Source organism: Mauremys mutica, chromosome 16 (genome assembly GCF_020497125.1).
Source record: "Mauremys mutica isolate MM-2020 ecotype Southern chromosome 16, ASM2049712v1, whole genome shotgun sequence".
NCBI classification, from domain to species: Eukaryota; Metazoa; Chordata; order Testudines; family Geoemydidae; genus Mauremys; species Mauremys mutica.
This window is the reverse complement of record NC_059087.1, coordinates 4,957,750-4,974,960: the sequence shown is the minus strand read 5'-3', so window position 1 is coordinate 4,974,960 and position 17,211 is coordinate 4,957,750. Positions and strand designations below refer to the sequence as shown.

Here is a 17,211-nt window from a genome sequence, read left to right as displayed (position 1 = left end):
CACAGAGAGGTTAAGTGACCAATCCAGGGTCACACTGCAAGTCAGTAGCAGAGCTGAGATTGGAACAAAGGAATCTGCTGCCCAGCCCCCAGTGCTCTCACCACTAAACTGCACACCTCACCCAGAGCAGGGTATGCAAGTCAGCAACCTTGACTCATACAATTTCGCTTCTTCTTTCAGTCACTACATTACTCTACTTCCTGGGTGTGGTTATAGAACCCAGGAGTCCTGACTGCAGGTCCCCTGCTCTAACCACTAGGAACCCGTTCCATTCCCAGTGCCAGGATCCCTAGGCCAAGAGAACTGTCTGACTCAGCTGTAGTCAATCCCACTGAACGCATTCCTGGACATCGTGAGTTTGCTTTAGCAGAGATAGTGTCATGTGTTGTTGTGTCCAGATGCAAAGTAGCTAGGCCAGAGCCTCAAAGCTATTTAGGTGCCTCCTTCCACATGGGAGTTAGGCACCTAAATAGCTTTGAGAATCTGGGCCGAAAAGCCTTGCCTGCTGCAAGCCCTTCCTTGGAGCAGCAGAAAAGCCTCTAGGGGCAGCAGCCAAATAGGAAGAGCCTGGGAGGTTGAGACTCCACCTCGCAATACGAGTGACAGCAGGCGGTCAGGTTCACCTTCGGTCCTGAGGAGAGCACGGGAGCGTATCAAAGCCTGAGTGAGACCATGTGCCGCTTGAGCTGGGCTGCAAAAATTACCAGGCTTAGGGTGACCAGACAGAAAATGTGAAAAATCGGGACGGGGGTTGTGGGAGGGTAATATGAGCCTATATAAGAAAAAGATCCAAAAATTAGGACTGTCCCTATAAAATCGGGACATCTGGTCACCCTAACCAGGCTGGCTATTGGTGTGAGGGGAGGGTTTTACTCCGGGCTTGGTATTGTAAATCAAAGGGCCCTCTAAGTCACCGTCCCCATGCAGAGAGGCTCTCAATATCCATCATTAGGCGCCGACACAGCTGTCCCCTCCAGGTGATCAATGGCTCTCTGGAGCAGGGAGAGGAGCCTCTTGTGGAGAGCAGGCTCTCTCCACGTCATCCCCTCAGATCCCTGTATTACGGGATGTAACCCGGGTGGTGGCACCAGGGAGAGTTATTCCAGGCAGATGAAAATCACTGTATAGGTATCGTTATTTGTATTACAGTCACATTCTCAAAGGGACTGGAAGTGAACGAGAGCTGGATGCTACCTTTGCTTTTTAATCCCTTCTTCCCCAAATCCATAGTGAGGCTACTAAATAAATGACCAGGTTCCCATATATGCTGAGCCCCCACAGCTCCCACTGAAGACAAAGGGGCCCTAATATGAGGCTCCCTGGTCCCAATTCTCCATTGGCCTAATTCAGTTGACTTCAAGGGAATTACACCAGCAGGGAATTTGATCCTCAAGTTTGAAGTGCTTGGTCAACGAACACACCCACGGAAGTCAGGATCGATCCATGGACCATTCGAACAGGCTAAAAAGAGCAACGTTCACAATGGTGTAATAATTATTCTGTGCTCGTAAAGCACAAATGCACCCTTTGTGTCACTTTGTATTTCAGAGGAGATCCCACGACAATCATGCTTGTTCTTGTGATCGCCTCTTCTTCAACCTTCCTACCAAGGAATATACCCATGGAGATCTCTCTGTTCCTTTGAAAAGCTAGCTGCAGTGCATCCACTCTTCACTGAAGAACGAACATCCTTACATCTGCTGCTTACAGTGCAAAGCAAAATGCCATTTCCCGTGGGTGCTGGAGATGGATGGAAGCAGCAGCAAGATTTTGTGCAAGTGATAAGATATGCAAAGACTGTGCTTCCAGCTAAGAACAACTCAGTAAAGTTCTGACCAACTAGATGAGTCTCTTTTTTGGCTTCCTTGACTGAATAAATGCCTACACACGGCCAATCGTGGCCACTGGAGGTGGGACTCATGTCTGGCCACATGCAAAAAAGACATTGGCCCTGATTCTACGCTGCATGATCAGCTGCTATATTTGACTGCAGAGGTGGTTGCATTTCAGTGGGGGACAAAGTGTATTTGCTGCATGGCCTGTAAAGTGCTTTGGGATTCTTTGGGATGGAAGGCACAATCTAAACAAAACAACATTTACTATGAGTATTGCCACTGTATTTACAACGCTAATGCCACTTAACTACTAATGAAGCCATCAGATGAGAAAGAAGTAGGAGGAACGTGATTTAATACATATTTGCTGGATGGCTGTTTTCCAGCAAGTCAACATGATCCAAATTCACTTCTGTTCCATTGACATCGGTAGAGTTACACCAGGTCTGAATTTGTCCAAATGCATTATTTATCAGGATTATCTCATGGTAGCTGTATTATTAACTCTTAGCTTCTGCTATTCCAACTGGGCTCTACTATGCTCATCATGCCCCTCTTAGCCCCTCATTAACTCGTTATCCTTGTATTTCCTTAATTATTCAGTAGCCTTCCTAATAAGTTGCAGTTCATCTATGTCAAGAGCAGTGTACTAAACATAACGCACATCAATCATTGGCCCATTAAAAATTACTGGAGTAATCCAATATCAGTTGGATTTATCATGAACAAAATTAGTTGACCTTCTGAAACCTGTTCAGCATTGTGGAAATGCCAAGTTATGCTGAAAATAATTGGAAGCAATGAGCTATGACTATTCCGTGGTTAACGTTATCAGGGCACATTTCCATCAATCTTCCTCCCGTCTTCTCCTCTTCCTTCAAAAGTCTTTTAAGAGTTTCTAAGAGGATCTTTTAAGAGGTCTAAGAGGATCCAACAACCTTTAACTGTTCGAGTTGAACCCAAAAACCCAAGCACAGTCAGTATTGTCCCTGGGATGCACTGTAGTTTGGATGGCACCCATGCAGTGGGATGTGGAGAGTATGGATTTTGGCTGAGGTAGCTGTGATGGTTGCAGACTCCAAGCAGGAGCTGAAGAATGTTATCCGTCAGGAGCACCGGATGGCTTGGTATTAGCAAGTTCCATTGCTGCTGCATCTGATACCAAGGTGATGGATTTGGGGTATGGATCTAGACAGATGAAGAAAGAGAGAATGAAAGGCCCAAATAGTTATAACTGTGCATTGCAACGTGCAGATTACTTTCCAGGCCAGAGTGACCCATAATGAAGCTGTTCTGTGGGTCTGATCCAATGCCTACTGAAGTCAATAAGAATATGTGCTTGGCGCATGGGAATGATGGGGTCAAATCACTACGGAAGTATACAGGAACACAGGCAAAGAGGTCAGATAATTCTGTTCATAAATGTATCAAGCTCCATCTTCAGACTTCTTAGGGTGTGTGCCTCCACTGCTCCCACTGGGGCAAAATGAATAAAAAGAACCAGGTCCCCCCTCTGTGATTTGCCCCCAGTTGGCTCCACATTCTGCAGGCCAGAGCCAGTCCATTAACTGAGTTACACTAATTTGCACCCTCTGAGGCTCTAGTCCGATGGGTCTGTTGTCTGTGACACAATGCTTCAAGCGCCTCAGGACTGGAGCTAGATTTGGATCAGTTAATTCAGAGTAAATCAGAGTAACTCCAGTGAAGACAGCACTGGTTTAAAACCAGTCTGAGAGCAGACATAGGCTTCTTGACTTTTAATTTGCCCTGTAAATCATCCCGATTACCCCTGGCAGCCAATAAATACATGAATACTATCATTAATTGGCCAGATTCTCATCTCAGTGTCACAGGAACAAATGCAGAGTAATTCCACTGCTGTCAAATAGGTTCTAACAACCTGCCTGGACATGGGATAATCTCACCACCGCAGGATTCCTATCTCAAAGATACAGCTGGGAATTGGAGGAGGTGGTTGAGTCTAGGCTATTAGCAAGGTCAAGGGCTCCACTTGAAAGGAGACACTGAACGTAAACTGTATTTGTCTGTGTGTCTTTAAATCCCAGTGCTTGTGGACACATCCCTGCTGATGGAAAACTAGCGCACTTGGTCACCTGAGGCTAACAGCTTTGCTCTAGGTCTAGGACCAAGATGGGGCTCTGACACCGTCGCCGTGCAGTAAGGGGTAAATAAACAAACCTAGAGATAAAAGGGACTTGACCCCTGTAGGATTCGGGAACGTGTTTTAAAGAAACCATTTGACTTCTGCACATTCAAGAGCAAATCGGAGATACTTTCAGAGTCGCATGCCTCGGGCGATTCCTGTCCTAATCAGTAAACTGCACATCTCCCGTCAAAACAGATTAATAAATGTTACATTAACAGATTACCAAATAGCTGACTACACCCAGCACTTGGGAAATAGCTTTTTTTCTTCCTTTAAAAAAAATCAGCACAAGAAATGACTGTAGGCTCGGTTCACTGAACAAACATGTCATGTGACTCTCACCTGCAATGTATCTTTTCAGCAGAGCATGTATTGTGTCTCTGATTAGAAAAGAAAAGGTGAAGGCAATGAGAATTATGTTGGCCACACTTATTAGTGGTGATACAATACCCCAGCCAAAGCATCTAGCGTGGGTGCCTGCCTGCTTTAATTTTGACTGACTTGGGTAACTGGTGCACTGAGTATCAGTGCTAGTGAACTTCCCTAGTCTTCAGCAATATTCACGTTCATAATTAGAGCTGGCTGAATAGTGCAATATATTTTCCCTGACTATTCCTCTGAATGTTTAAACGAACCCACCCCAGCCACATTCGCCCTGGTCTGTGTACTCTTTCCCAGTCCCACTAACAATTGAGACACTGAGTTTTGCTGCCATGAAAGTGTGTGGGAAACAGGTGTCAAGTGTGCATGCTTGGCTGTTCCTGGACACCTAATTTCTCAGATGTGCTTGTTAGCACACAGCTCATCCAATCAGGGAACAGAAAAAATACACTTGACTTTTCCGACCAGTCACAACCAAGAAGCATCAAATCAGGGACCATAAGCAATATATGTGACTTGACTTATCTGACCAATCATGACTAGCCAACATGACTAGCTCTTAGGGTGCATATCGAATACCATCAGAAGCCTGTTCATAATCAATCCACAGAGTTTTCAAAATGTTAGATCACTTCCAATAATGAATATGTTTAAGGCGATTCTTATTTGCTTGCAGATCACTTCGAAAAAGGCTAAATTTGTCCCATAAACCATTTCTTATGAATTATGTATTCAACTCTATTCCCATCCACTGACACGTTCCACAAGTACTATTCTTTGTCCTAGAATGATCTTAACTCTGCCCTGTATTGACCCAATGCAATAACCACAGAATGATGATAAAGCCATTTTAGTATATGTGGTCCCAGATTTTTAAAGGCACACTAGATTTTTTTTCATGCTGTTTCTCCCCACATGGCCTCATTACAGGGCAGAGTTAAGGTGTTTGGGTGCGTTAAATGGGCTTTCCTTAACATGCTTGGATTTCTTGCACTCTAAATGTCCTGAGTTTGTAATACTTAGTTTTGAGACTATTTCAACATCCTTGGCACATGTTCACGCTGACTTTACGGATACATACTTTTAACCTTTTCACACGATCTTAATCTCATCTTTGTCTGGGGATAGAAAAAAAATACTTTAGTGCTGTATGGTCATGACTCAGACCACTATGGTAACAACATCACCAGCTGTAGGGTCCATTCTTGTAGGATACTGTGACTTTTAAATATAAAAAATGTTGGGGGTGAGAACCCTTCTTTGAAAAGCTTTCTAAGGGGTGTTTGAATTGCAACCTGCGGTGTAACTCACCTCAGAGACACACAGGACCAGATGCTGACCTGTAGTCAAGGAGAAATAGCTGCATCTCAGGAACACAATGGAAAGTTTACTTTAAGGCAGCACCTTCACAGTCTCCTGATACTGGGACCTTCCTGGCATCGCCATAGCAGTTCTGATGCAAGTGCGATTTTGAAAATATCATTCCTTCACCTAGGCTGGCCTGATTCCGAACCTACTGGCAATTTACACGATTGAGTGCAATATTTGTAGATTCCAAGGCCAGAAGGGACCACTGTGATCATCCCATCTGATCTCCTGTAACACAGGCCAGAGAACTCCCCAAAAGAATTCCCAGAGTAGATCTTTTAGAAGAACATCCAGTCTTGATTTTAAAATGGCCAGTGATGGAGAATCCACCATGACCCTTGGTAAATTGTTCCAATGGTTCATTACTCTCACTGTTAAAAATGTATGTCATATTGCAGCCTATTTTCTCCCTATATATCATGCTTTGGACATGAAATGTGGTTTTCTATCTACGCCATCTCAGGACCAGACAAATTTACATTTCGGTCATTAAAACTTTTTGTTCCTTTCAAATAAAGGTTGCTCTTTCAACTTAATTTAAGATATGTGAATCCATCCGTTATTATTAGACAAAGATCTGGGACAATCTGGTACAAATTGTTGGTACCTTTCCATAAAATATATTGATTCGCCAGCCTTGGGAAAGTAAAGGTTTTGTGAAATACAGCAATCAAATAAAAACGGAGAGCAAAAATAGCATTTCCTTGAAGTAAGCGTTTGCAGGTGCAAGGTCTCTTACAGATTTCTCCACAGCCAGTTCAGGCCTAATAGAAGATTGACACTATCACTTCTACAGCGACTCAAAGCAATGCTTTCCCCAAGCAGCTTTCAGCAGTTCCAACAATACCGGAAACAGGAGAAGCTACCTGACTGCAGCCTGTATCCAGTGTTCATTACACCCAGGGCCCTGTCTATGCGTGTGGGAGCACTGCTGTTCATCTCAGAAGGCAGAGGTCATGCTGTGATAGTGCCGGCCTATTTCACTCTGCCTTTCGACAGGAGAAATGGGGTAGCGCCAGAAAATACACTTCTGGCAGGTCTGAGAAGTCCCTCGTTGAGGAGACACAAATCTATGACTCAGCTCTAGCAATTCTATATGAGCTCCCCGAGGCTGCAGTGCCTGAGTTCGGAAACTGCGTATTGTCCCATCAGCCATTTCGAGCAGCTTTCCCCAGGACGCCGTGCCGTGAACAAGCGGCTCACATTGAGATGCTCGGAGCTGGCGGAATGCAGCATTGTGGCTGCAATGAAACTGTATTGTGATGGGTTCAGCATGCAGCACTCATGGATGCCAGACAGACGAGGCGAAGGCACCACGGTCTCTGCTGAGCTTCAAACCAAACAGTAATTGTCCCGGTGGTGCAGCCTCATTTTCTCTCCTGTTAAATTAGCTCAGTGTCATTTTTGTCCCTGCTTTGCAGACTTTTCCCCCAAATTACTGGTATTGTAACTATAATTTCCTATGGATGGACCCAAAATTAACTCCCGCTCAGTTCTTCAGCTGCATAAAAATGCATGACAGAAAGAAAGACACATGGCTAGAGATATGGAGGTGACCAGACCTCGTCCATGCTAGCTGCCTTATTCTTTTTTAAAAGATAGTACGTTCTGGCTGACTTCCTGGCTCAGCGGATGTGTATTGGCATAAGAAGGTTTGAATGTGGCCACAGTCTGTAATGATCAGAAGCTATTACCCAGTCAGTTTGCTGACCCAGGGGAAAGGAGTTGTCTTATGTCATTAAGTTCCTCATAGGCAGATGACCACAAAAATTACCCCCTCATTTGGTACAAAATAGGCCCGGTCTCATCAGAGAAGTCAAGGACTTGAATGGGCCATTCAGACTGAAATCCACCCTTTCCCCATGGTCAGGAATGAGTATATCAGGAGGACAGCGTGGGGGAAAGCTTGCTTTGTTGATGTACCTGTTCGGTGAACAAACAGAGGACTTCAGTCTGACAACCCGGTCCCTTTCTCCAGACCAACATGCACCAGACAAAGGAGAAAGCTATCCCGTGTGCACTTATAGTGGGATGAGGTTTGTGTGGACCTCTCTGCCAAATAAAATACATCTGCAGGCCCAGCTTTCTATTTTTGCTAATAGCAGCTGCTTGCACTGTTATTTGACTCATGAACAGGTTTCAAATGCAAATCAACAACTCTCTAGAGGAAAGAAAAGAGAAACACAAAAAATGTGGGTAACTGCGAGAGGTGCTGCCTCTCCCACTGAAAGGCAGCATGGAAAGATTTCATGGAATCAGACAAAGGGCATCCGCTGAGGACCTGAAAGCCCCTTCTGGCCTGGCCTGGTGTTAAAGAGCAGTACATTCAGAACAAGTAGAAACACGTTTCATTAGACAGCAGGTAGTCGGTGTGTGGACTTCCCGGCGAAGGAGTTCGTCAAAGCTGATCTGGTTAATTTCAAGACCACCCTTAACGTTTTCAGCTCCTGCGTGCAGCCATGATCATGTGTTTGATCCCTGGCACACTTCACAGCAGATGGGGTGTGGAAGCCAGGATGCAATTCGTCCGCCCTGCCCCCCAAGAAAACAACCACCAAACCCAGCACTGGACATCGTCAGATACACTAGCTTTTGTTGTTGTTGTTGCTGCTGTGCCCTGGCACACTGGATATTGGCCATTGTTGAGGCAAGACCACATGCACATATGGTATCTCTTCTGCTCCTATATTAAAGGCCTTCTTGACACATACTGCCCTGTAGATCTTAGTGAAGAATCGAGAACAGAAAGGACTTCAGTTTAATCCCTTTTGTAGGGGAAATAAAACCTCCTCAGTGTAAGGCTACCACATCTTGTCCACTATCTGTGTTGATTTTTCTTCTGCTTTAAGTACCTCTCCTAGACGGCTTGCAGCTCTCTGCACCGTCATGTCTGAGGCGCGTTATACTCAGAGCTCTCTCCCATGTGCACTTAAGCCACATTAAGCTCTACACCTTAGATTCCTTCGGACTCCATTATTCCTTCGCCAGTTGCCTAGTCAGTGGGGGGAACGATTGACATTTGTCAGGAGTCTGATGGCGGCCCAGACATTAGGCACTGCACTATACGCTAGTTTGCATGCCGAGCAGTCTGGCTTGTCACTGAAGCACCTGCACAGATGTTGCCTGTGAGCTACCCAGGCGCCTACATGCTGGGCCTCCTCCAGAGGCGGCCATGTTTTACTGTCCGGCGTGACCAGCGCTGACAGATTATCACTTTTCATGTGGGGGCAGCATGGTCCAGTGGAAGGGCATTGGGCTGGAAGTCAGGACACCTGGCATGACCATGGGCAAATGGCTTCACTTCGCTTTCCCCTCCTGTTCTGTGTCTTGTCTCATCCGAACGTCAGCTCTTTGGGGCAGAGACTCCCTCTCGTGATATGTAAGCACTGATCTCAGTTGAGCCCTCTAGATGTTACTGTCATACAAACTCCTCCTCCTCCTTCTTTCCAACTTGGATACAGCTCTGCCTTTGGGGAGCAGTTTCTGAGGTGGGGTTCTCCAAGGGTTCCCAGGGAGTTAGGCACCAGCTCGAGAGCTCAACAGGAGTTGGGCATCTCATGCCTTTAGGCCCCGTTGCAAAATCCAGCTTTATTTCCTAAAGGATATGGCAGCTGGCAACCCACTTAATGGCCGGATTGTCAAACTACCCACCTTCCCTGTGGAATCCGGAGCGCCCCCGTGTTTGTGACTGCCACTAGCTCATGCTTTCTTTTCTCCCTCCCTTTCCACGGTGCTACATAAAGCTACGCTATGGGCTTCTCTCTGGTGATTAATGCAGCAGATATGCAACCACGAGCGAGACACCCATACCTTCGGCAGCCTCATTCTTTGGAATCTATGAGGTGTGCAGGCAAGTGTAATGGTTCCCACAATGCATTATTCATGACCCCTATAAATCCTGAGCTGGAAGTACCAACCTTTACACAGATGGAAGAGTAACTAGGACGTCTTGATTAAATGCTGCAAGCCTGTGGGCTTATCAAATGCCCCTCCACTCCCACTGAAGCATGCCTGTGTTTGTAAGGGTAGCTGTGACAATACACAGCTACCGGCACAGATGTGCTGTGTGCCAGGGTGTCGAGTGCCTGGGACAGAAACTGTCTTCCTTTGATTACCCATACAGTGACCTAACTCAATACATTTGCACACAGGATTCCATGTGCAGAGTTGGCCGTAAAAAATAATTGTGAACAAAAACACCCTGGCTGTAGAATGAGAGGTTGTAATAACTTCCCTTTGGGAACTTGTCCCATAGGTCACACGAGGACTAGTGCCCTGCACAGCTGGAATATGTTGCCTTTGTACAACATCATCCAGGCCCCAATCCTGAATAACTTTACTCAGGTGAGTTGCCTATTGGCTTCATTCCTGAGTAAAGATCTTCATATGAATCCGTGTTTGCAGGAGCAGAGCCTAGATGATGCACAAAATACATAAAGTATCTAATAATGCTTTTCTGCTCATCATCACTTAAAACCAATGTAAACATTTAATTAAAGTCGTGGAGGGGGAAAATATTTGCTCACGAACAACGGCTTGTAGCAGGGAGCAAATTTCCTTTGTTGGGCATGACCAACCTGACATTCCTTTAAGAGCATCATAAGCCCAGGATTGTCACTGCATGATGCAGCAAGAACAGGATGTGCATGATGCTGCTAGCACAGAGATTACTCTGCCTACTGCAGATTTGCTCCTGCTCGCCTTTCTCTCTCCCTGGCCCAGTGGGTCCCCCACTTCCTTTTGCATTGTCCAATAATTCTGACCTTTCCTATCTGCCTGGTCCAGCTGCCTCCAGCTTCTCCACCTGCCCAAGCCACTTCTTGCCTTTAGAACAAAGAAAAGCAAATACATCTCCAGGCACAGGAGGTCAGAGTCAAATGCAGTGCCTGGGTTTTAAGAACGGCTAGGTACCTTTATGTCCATTGCTAGCATTTGTCCTTGTGCATGCTAGGCTAGGGGGAATCAGACCTCACACTTCAGGATGTATCTTCTAGACTAGAGATTGTTGTAGGGATGCATGAGAACAGAAAGCCCCACCTAACAGAATTCCAGACCTGACTTCCTTGCACTTTAGAAACTCCTGGATTCCAGGCCCTGTTTCTGAAGAGCTCCATGTTGCAGAGTGAAAGACGGAGTGGGCTTCCTCAGAGACCCGTCCTTGTGCATTAGGTCCTTGAGCATCTCGGTGATTCTCTGCAGCGTGCAAGATGGAGCACCAAGCACGTTGCCTTTCCCAGACTCCCTGTTCCCTACCCAACCCTTGTGTAAAACACATATGTTTGTATCCTGGAACAAACGTTTAGAGAGTGTCCACACCTGCTTCTACCAAGGCGTAAACTGCCCTGAGCGAAGCGGCAATCAGTTAACTCAAAGTAAAAAAGACTAGTAAGCAAATGTCCCCTTACAGTACACGTCACCCAGCAATCAGGTTAATTTCGCCCTTCTGCCCAGTGCACAATGTCCTCCTCGAGAGGCTGAGCCAGCAGCATCTGGTGACAATCAAATGCACCAATAAAAATAAAAAGCAAAGACCAAGAGGCGCCTCCGTTTCTCCTTGCAATTTATTGCCATCTCGGCCTTTGATGTGGAAAGCTGCTTCATACAGTTGGGGCCAGATCCTCAGTTGATGTAGCTCAGCATAGCTGCACTAACGTCAATAGGCCTGTGCTGATTTATGTCCTTGTTCAGAATCTGACCCTTCTTCAATATTTTAAAATTCATTTGATTCACCACCATTCTGTCCTCTTTTCCCATTTTTCTTCTTCCAAGCCCTTCTAGTACGAGCATTTTTCCTACTAGTGAGACCTCAGTTCTAAAGTTAGCCGTGGTTTATGCGTAAATTTATGAAAAAATATGATGACTTTACTGTAATTTTAAGAATTGCTGCATTTCCATTAGGGAAATCGAAACACAATGGACAGAGCTTTTTGTAGGTGCAGGATTTAAGTTGCTCAGCGCAGCATTTGAAACCAACAAGCAGGGCCAAAGCTCGAAGACCTGAGTGTGTTTTTACTCAGTCCTTCTGTTGACTTTGATGGGGTAAAACCTGGGTTTAATCCCAAGCCTGCTGCCATCGGGGGGAGGGTCTTTCCTTGTTAGCACTGATGACGTTGTTCCAAAGACGTCTTTGCCCAAGCATGGGTGACGGCTGCCATCTTAGCTGACAGGCCGGGAATTGAACTGGCAACCTGCAGTGCTAAAAGCCTGAGCTAAAGAAACCATTGGGGCTGTAACAAGGCATTTCCTCTGCAGAGCGGCACGGTGGGGGTCCTCTGACACATGCTCACCAGAGGGTTACACCTGCACTCAGTGATTTATCTACTGTAGCTCCGTGGTGCTGATGGGACTTGTGCACAGTAGGTGGGGGGACCAGCTGATTCCAAGTGTTCGCCGTGCCTGCTGGCACTAATTTCCTAAGCATCTCTGCCGTGCTGTCTCGGCGCTCTCACTTGAAGGGCTAGGTATTCTGCCTTAGTCTGGGATGCGGAGAATCAACTGACTGGTGCTAAACATGATGGATTGAGCCATCTTCCTAGCCTTGGCTGCCGTATTTTTTTTTAATGTAAGGCAAGTCCTTGAAAGGACGGCACTAATTATATAGTATATAGCGTATGGGTTTTATGAATTAGCCCTGAAACAACTGTTCCCTCTGCAAATACAAGGAGCCTTTGCTCTGGATGACCGGGGATATTGTTAGCTGATAGGTACAAAGAAAATCCGTCCCCTGATAGATAGTGCTATCAGGCGGCTAGAGAGAGTGAAGAGCTGGGAGCAGTAAAGATAAGCTGAGCCGAAACACCCGCAATTAGCTTGTGCCTGCAGATACTGGAAGTGCCCTCTGCAGGCAAGAGGCGTGCCCTAGATTCTCCAACATTCACACTTACTGTTCAGAGCCCGAATGAACCCTGCAGCCACAGGCTTGCCCATAGAAATGAGTGAAAACCGGGGCGGGAGGACAGAGGAGAGAGAATGCGAATGCCCAAGCTTTGAAAAGTGTCCTGCTCTACCTGTATAGCTGTGGCACGATCTGCAAACCCACAAGGAAGAGAAAGCACCTGGCTATGTGCCCCGTGCCGAACCTTGGGATACAGGACCTGTCGTCTCACCCGTCCTCAGGTTGTGCCTGAAATAAGGAACCAAAGCTCCATTGTGTGTGACCCTATGGCCCCTTCACACCATCCCGGCAGCATTAATCCAAAGGGGCTTTCCACTGGGAAATACCTGAGCATAAGGCTTGCCCAGATTGTGTCCAATTTACACAGCCAGCCTGACACCGCCCTCCTCTTTACCCTCTGCCCTAGGGGATCTAGCTGGAGCACTTCTCTGCTTTGGCTAGTGGCTGCTGCAATGTATTTTCGACTGGCCGCACTCCGACACTACAGGGGTGAATGTAGTACAAGAACCTCTAGAGAGAGGCTTGGCAGAATTCATTTTTTTAAATATAATTTCAAAGTATAATATTGATGTTTATTTGTAAGCATTTTTATCCATTTAAATATTCACAGTTGCACATACAATTTTGGTCTATTTAAATTTCCATGGGAAATTGGGGGTGGGTCAGACAATAATTATTTAATGACAACAGACATTGAAATTGAAAAAGTTAAAGCTGTAGAACTGTTAAAACACAAATTGTCAACATCACCTGTCAAAATATACCAAGTAAATGTCCTTAAATCAAACTCTAAGTTCTCAAGCAGCATTTTTCTTACTTTGCCTCTCTGTAAATGTAAATGATTATCAGTGGAGTTACTTTTCATGGTTTGCGTGTTCTTGGTGAAATCAGCATTGACCAATAAAAATCTAATCCTTCCAAGCTTAAATATAGAATATAATATTATAGGGGCTGTTGAAGTTGAGTGTAATTTAGAGCAGCCTTGAGGCTGCTCTAACTCATGCTGGGGGCTACGCCAAGAACAGAGGGAAGTGCAACAATGTATGAAGCCGCCTTTGCTGCCTCTCTGTTCTTGCACCAAGTGTAGCTCAGCTGGAACTGGCCCCTCTGTGTTCATGTCCCCTGCCTATTCCCGTACCGCATCGTGCGCTACACATCCCAGGCCTTGCATCCACCTGCCACTGGACCTATTTCTGTGGTTCATCCTGGGACACAGGCCGTAGCCTGATTCTCCTCTCACGTACACCAGTTCTTCCATGGACAACAATGGAGCTACTCCTGGTTTACACAAGCACACTTGAGAGAGGGGTGGAATGAGGCCTACTGTTATCACCCCCTCACCTATTTCCATGGTGCGTCTTGGAGGTAGACCCCTTTCCCTTTGCCTGCAGGGTGCCCCTTCGGCTGGCTGGCAAAGCACTTAGCTACATAATCAGGGGAAGGAAAACCCGCCGAGTGATTTGGAGCCAGGCAATGTTCTGTCATTAAACTCTGTGAGCAAGGTAATTCCTGACCTGAAAGGAGCAGGGAAGAGGAGAGGACAGCGAGGAGAACTTCAGAACCAGGGAAAAGACGGACAGAGCTACACGGCTCACGTCGGGCAGTGTGTGAAGACATCCCATTTCTTGGCAATACTGAGCGGCGCAATTCACAGCAGCCAAGCGTTGCAGTTTTGCCAGCAGCAAAGCAGCAGAGCCTGCCAGTCAGTTGCCCTTTGCGTGCCCCTTCCCCCAGGAGCTGATCCCTGAAAGAGAATGAGAGGGGAAAAGCCAGCGCTGAACACAGGGAGAGAAAGCCACCGAGATGCTAATGACCATGCACAGGGCTGGGACTCTGCAGATGAAAAGGGAGACTTGTCCCCAAAACATCAAAGGGAGGAAAAGTCCATTCGGAAAGAGAAGCCAACGGCTGTGAAATGGCAACGCCTGCAGTTGTTCCCTGTGCTACCCAGCTAGCGTTAGTGCCCGTCACCCCATTAGCAGTGGAATCACCTCTAGTTCAACAAACAGCAGGTAACCATTTAGGGTTGCACTGCGCCTGGTCCGTGGTTTTGTGTGTGCGCGTGTGTGCGCACGTGTGTGTGTGTATGTAGGGGGAGGGATAAGGAGTCTTCCTACATCCTCCATTATAAGGAGCAGCCCCAGTAGGGTTGCCAACTTTCTAATTTCTGAAAACCGGGCACTACAGCAGGAGCGCCAGAACCTCCCCCGGCCCCGCCTCTTTCCCAAAGCCCCACTCCTGATTCGCCTCTTCCCCAAGGCCACGTCCCCGCTCGCGTCTCTCCATTCCTCCCCTGTCGCTCGCTGCTCTCCCCTCTCCTCCTTCCTCGTCGCTCGATCTCCACCTCCCTCCCCAGGCCGGTTGGCCTCCCTCTGCTCCGGGGCTGGGAGGGGAGCTGCAACCCCTGACACCCAGCCTGCCCGCCCAGGAGATGCAGGTAGGAGGCCGCCCAGCTGAGCAGGGGCTGGTATGGGTTGATGACCCAGTGCCCCTCCACCCGCGGTAACCAGACTTTTGGTGTCCGGTCAGTACATCTGACTGGACGCTGTACAGGTTCCCTTTCGACTGGACTTTCTGGAAAAAAACCAGACAGCTGGCAACCCTAAGCCCCAGTCACGTTTCCTGCCCTCATGGAGGCAAGGAGACGGTTTGGTGGGTGCGGCTTGGCCATGTCTGTGGAGAGGGGAGCAGGGGTGCACTCTCTATGCATACTGGATAGTCTTGGGAGTTACTCTAGTCCCTAGTCACAACATGTCCTGGGAATATGATGATACAGGACCTGATCCAAAGCCCACGGAAGACAAAGCAAATCTTTCCACTGAATTCCGGGGCTCCGGATCAGGCCCGTGGAGAGGACAATGGCGTGTGGCAATGGTTGTGGGGATGCCCAGCGTGGGATGGAATCGAGAGAACCAACACTGGGCGTGGGATGTTTAGCCCCCTGTGCCCATCTCTGGATGGAGCCAGGATGCACAGCAAGTAGCAGGGCTCTGGGTTGTCTCCAGAACCCAGCTGAGAAGTTCTGATTGCACAGCTGGGAGGGCTCTTACTGCCATGGCATTCTGCCGGCATGGAACCAGAGTAACGCAGCAACGAATCAGGCCCCGTCTGGACTGTGTTTCTAGCCTCTGCATTATCAGCCTCTCAGCTTCCCAAGCACTAAACATGTCGCAAATTACCTCCCCAAATTCAACCCCCTGAGCCCCTTCCCTGAGCCCGGTGCTGCTGAGGAGAGCAGAACCTCCCACTGAAATATGGGCTGTTTCTTTAGTGGTGGTTCCTTTCCGGACATGCAGTGGCTGGAGTTAAAACAAGCGAATGAGTTAAGCATTCGGCCTTCCAGGGCTCTGAAAAACTCATTTTGCTTCCCTTCCTTCTCGGGAACATGCTTTATCTGCCTGTGTAATTATTCCTTGCACCTATGGGGGTGCTTCACGGATGGATTCCTGCTCCCCCTCTCCCCTCCCCGTGACTTGCATTTCTAGGCCAGCTGAACTAACTCATGTTGAAGAGGTGAAAAATAATATTTAGCCAGCGGCTCGGATTTGGAGAGAGGGGGAGACATTGGGAGTCTCGTAACAAGCCGAATTCTTCTTCTCTTTCTTTTCCCCAGCAAAATACATTGGCTGCTATATGGACAACACTCGCCGACGGGCGCTGCGTGGCGTGTCCTTCTTCGACTACAAAAAGATGACAGTGTTCCGTTGCCAGGACAACTGTGCCGAACGGTAGGGTGGTAAATGAACACAGAGTCTTCATTAATTTCAGCACATCAACAGCGTTTCTCTCTTGTCGGCTCAAGCACTCCAGTTTCTTGGCCGTTTTCCTTCTGTCTCTCCCCCACCCCCATTCTTCACCCACCCCTTGTCCCCTGGGATGTTTTGAAAGATCCTATTTTTCTCACCAGGAACAGGCCAGGGCAGTTGATGTTCCTCATTTGGGATGAAAATGGTGTCCTGATTAGAGGGGAGCCTGAGGCCCTTTCACTGAGCACCACCCAAACAGGGGGCTGAACTCATCGCTGGGGTAAATTGGAACAGCTCCCTTGATACCACCCATTGACACCAGCAGGGAATTTGGCCCATGGTGGAGCCTGGAATAAAATGGAACAGGGACGCTCATCGCTGCTGAATTCGCAAATCAAAACCCACTGACCAGATTTTCCAACCTCCCCAAACTATCCTGCTTTTAAGCCCATTTGCTTTGGATGAAATTCCCTTCAGTGCCACCTACGCCCTCAGCCCAGGGTGTAGTGCTGCACAGGCCGCACGCTGGCCCTCTGCACAGCACGAGAACCAAACGGGACCCCATCTCCAGACCTGGGGGAGACACCTTTAGTGCAACGACTGCACTGTGGGCAAAGCTGCAAGTCACAGTCGTGAAATAAAAAGGGACACGGGCTAGTGACGTGGTTTCGCATGAGACAGTCGGCATCTTTCCAGGCTGCTCGATGTTGCCTTTCAATAGCAGGAATTGCTGCTCACCCCAAATCCCTTTTTGTTTTGGGGAGGGGGTGGGGAAAATACAGTGATCTCCAGGTGAATGAACGTCTGAAACCTTTTATT

At 47.5% G+C, this 17,211-nt stretch overlaps 1 protein-coding gene across 1 annotated transcript in view; it reads left to right on the top strand.

Moving 5' to 3' along the window:
• WSCD2 (WSC domain containing 2) overlaps window positions 1-17,211 on the top strand; it is a 134,716-nt gene that overhangs the window by 65,090 nt on the left and 52,415 nt on the right. The window contains exon 3 of the mRNA XM_044990187.1: window positions 16,260-16,374. Within this exon, the coding sequence (XP_044846122.1) occupies window positions 16,260-16,374 (115 nt within the window). The remainder of the gene's footprint in view (window positions 1-16,259; window positions 16,375-17,211) is intronic.